The sequence below is a fragment of the Palaemon carinicauda genome, chromosome 2 (genome assembly GCF_036898095.1).
Source record: "Palaemon carinicauda isolate YSFRI2023 chromosome 2, ASM3689809v2, whole genome shotgun sequence".
Classification (NCBI taxonomy): Eukaryota; Metazoa; Arthropoda; class Malacostraca; order Decapoda; family Palaemonidae; genus Palaemon; species Palaemon carinicauda.
The window spans coordinates 55,112,099-55,114,598 of record NC_090726.1 but is presented as its reverse complement, the minus strand read 5'-3'; the positions used below and the strand labels follow the sequence as shown (position 1 = coordinate 55,114,598).

General features: G+C 33.6%; 1 protein-coding gene across 1 annotated transcript in view; it reads right to left on the bottom strand.

The window, feature by feature from the left end:
* LOC137625121 (tolloid-like protein 1) overlaps positions 1–2,500 on the bottom strand; it is an 865,074-nt gene that overhangs the window by 235,725 nt on the left and 626,849 nt on the right. Inside the window, exon 4 of the mRNA XM_068356038.1 lies at positions 326–504. Coding sequence (XP_068212139.1) covers positions 326–504 — 179 coding nt within the window. The remainder of the gene's footprint in view (positions 1–325; positions 505–2,500) is intronic.

The following is a 2,500-nucleotide window of genomic DNA, read 5'->3' as shown; positions in this document are numbered from 1 at the left end:
AACAGGATTAACAAATAATGCAGTAGGATGTAAAAAAAACCGCTCCATTTTAAAAGAGTATTGAGTAGACAGGGTACCAACTTATATTTAGATGAAAGCAAGGAATCGACCCTTCCAATTATAAATAAAATGCTGTGCGTCCTACCATTGGAATTAAAAAAAATTCCAATTTAACAATATAACTCATCAAAGTCACCTCGATAATCAATATACCTAAAAGTCAAAATAACCATGAAACAAACTGCAACACTGTAATACATTTTCATTTCACACCTTTATGTGAAATCCAATTAAAAATACTGATAAAGTTCTCAAGTGTACTTACCAGACTGAATATTCTCCCTGATGATGACCACGTGATTATCGCGGTCAGGTCTCGTGTGCTCGTGCCAAAAGCCAACCACGTGACCTAGCTCGTGCACAACGATGCCAAACTTATCGCAGTTCTTGCCGATGCTGAGTGCCTGGGGGCCATTTCCACGCTTTCCCACAAACGAGCAACACCTGGCGACACAAAAGTAATTTATCAATTAGGTAATGTTTCCCACAAAGGAACAACTCCTGGCAACAGAAAGGTATTTTATAAATTGGGTAATGTTTCCCACAAATGAACTATCCCTGGCAAGGTAGGTAGTATAAATTAGGTAGTGTTTCCCACAAAGGAACTACACCTGGCAACAGAAAGGTAATCTATCAATTAGGTAATGTTTCCCACAAACGAACTACACCTGGCAACAGAAAGGCAATTTATCAATTAGGTAATGTTTCCCCAGAAATGAACTATCCCTGGCAACAGATAGGTAGTATCAATTAGGTAATGTTTCCCACAAAGGAACTACTGTACAACTGGCAACAGAAAGGCAATTTATCAATTAGGTAATGTTTCCCCAAAAACGAACTATTCTTGGCAACAGATAGGTAATCTATCAATTAGGTAATGTTTCCCACAAAGGAACTACACCTGAATACAGTAAGGCATCTTATCAATTGGGTAATATGTTTTCCACAAAGGAACTACACCTGGCAAGAGAAAGGCAATTTATCAATTAGGTAATGTCACTAAAATAAAGATGCAACAATTCCAACAATTGCTGCCAATATGGTTATAACAGCAATAAAATAACTGATAAAAATTATGCCCGCAAACAAAATAAAACGCGGTAAAAGGATATATCAGAAGAGATAAGAGAAACGTTACCTACAGGAGTGAGAAGTTCAAAAGGTACACTAAAATGGAGGATTGAAATGTTGTACTGGCAGAAAACCTCTGGACCAGGAGGCTTCAACTACTCTACACTGTAGTTATTGCCCCATGTTTTGTTTATTAATTATTAATGTTATCTGTTAATAGCACACTATATGTTCGTACTGACCTAAAATAACAGTTTGAATCCTTTTTCTTCCTGGCAAAGTTATTTTTATAATTGAACGATTAAAAAAATAATTTCTAAACTCCTCACTTTACATTTTTGGAAGAGAAAAACATAATAGGTTGGACACATTCATGGAACAATTTTCTTGTTTGTTTTCGTATCTATTTCTGTGATACTCCTGGTATAAAACATATTAAAAAATCTTTTTATTTCTTAACGTCAATGGAACAAATTGAGTAGCGAGAAATTTCGTTTGAGTACTCATAAAAATAGGCTGCTGTTGGACTTCTTACTTGAAACTGAACGTATCATTTGAGAAAAACAGTCTCCACGTAATTTTTCTTTCATTGTGAAGAATTGTAAGAGCGTGAAAAATGTTTCTTACAAAAATAAGTAAAACATTTAATGCGGTAATGTGATAAAAGCGGACAAATGCATCAAGATGTTTCCAAATGTTCTGTACATCATAAAACCCTTTCCTAAAGACGCCAAGATTATCATGTCTGAGGAAATTATGAACCAACTCTCCTTTATGGAAAAGAGTGTGCCTACTGAATGTCAATAAAGAAAAAAATGAAGCTGCAGAGATGAAATGATAACGTAGAATGTGTGAAATAAAAAAAACACATGGCGTAAAAGACATGGAGAGACTTAGAAGAAATACAAAATAGCAGGCGGAAGTTGAAGGGTGAATCTGACTAATTTGAAAAGGCTTAGTCAGGTGAGACGAATGGAAAAGAGGATGATGAAAGGAAAGCAAAACTGGGAAGCATTGGGTGGAAGAAATAGAAGATGCATCTTAGGTGGCAGAAAAGCGGACAAAGGTGAATGGCATGCATCCACCCAATATACATACATACATACATATATATATTTATATGTGTGTTTGTGTATATATATATATATATATATATATACACACACATATATATATATATATGTCCACCCAATATACATACATACATACATACATATATATATATATATATATATATATATATATATATATTTATGTGTCTGTGTGTATATATACACACACACATATATATACATATATATATATATATATATATATATATATATGTATATATATATATATATACACACACATATAAAACATAAATTCG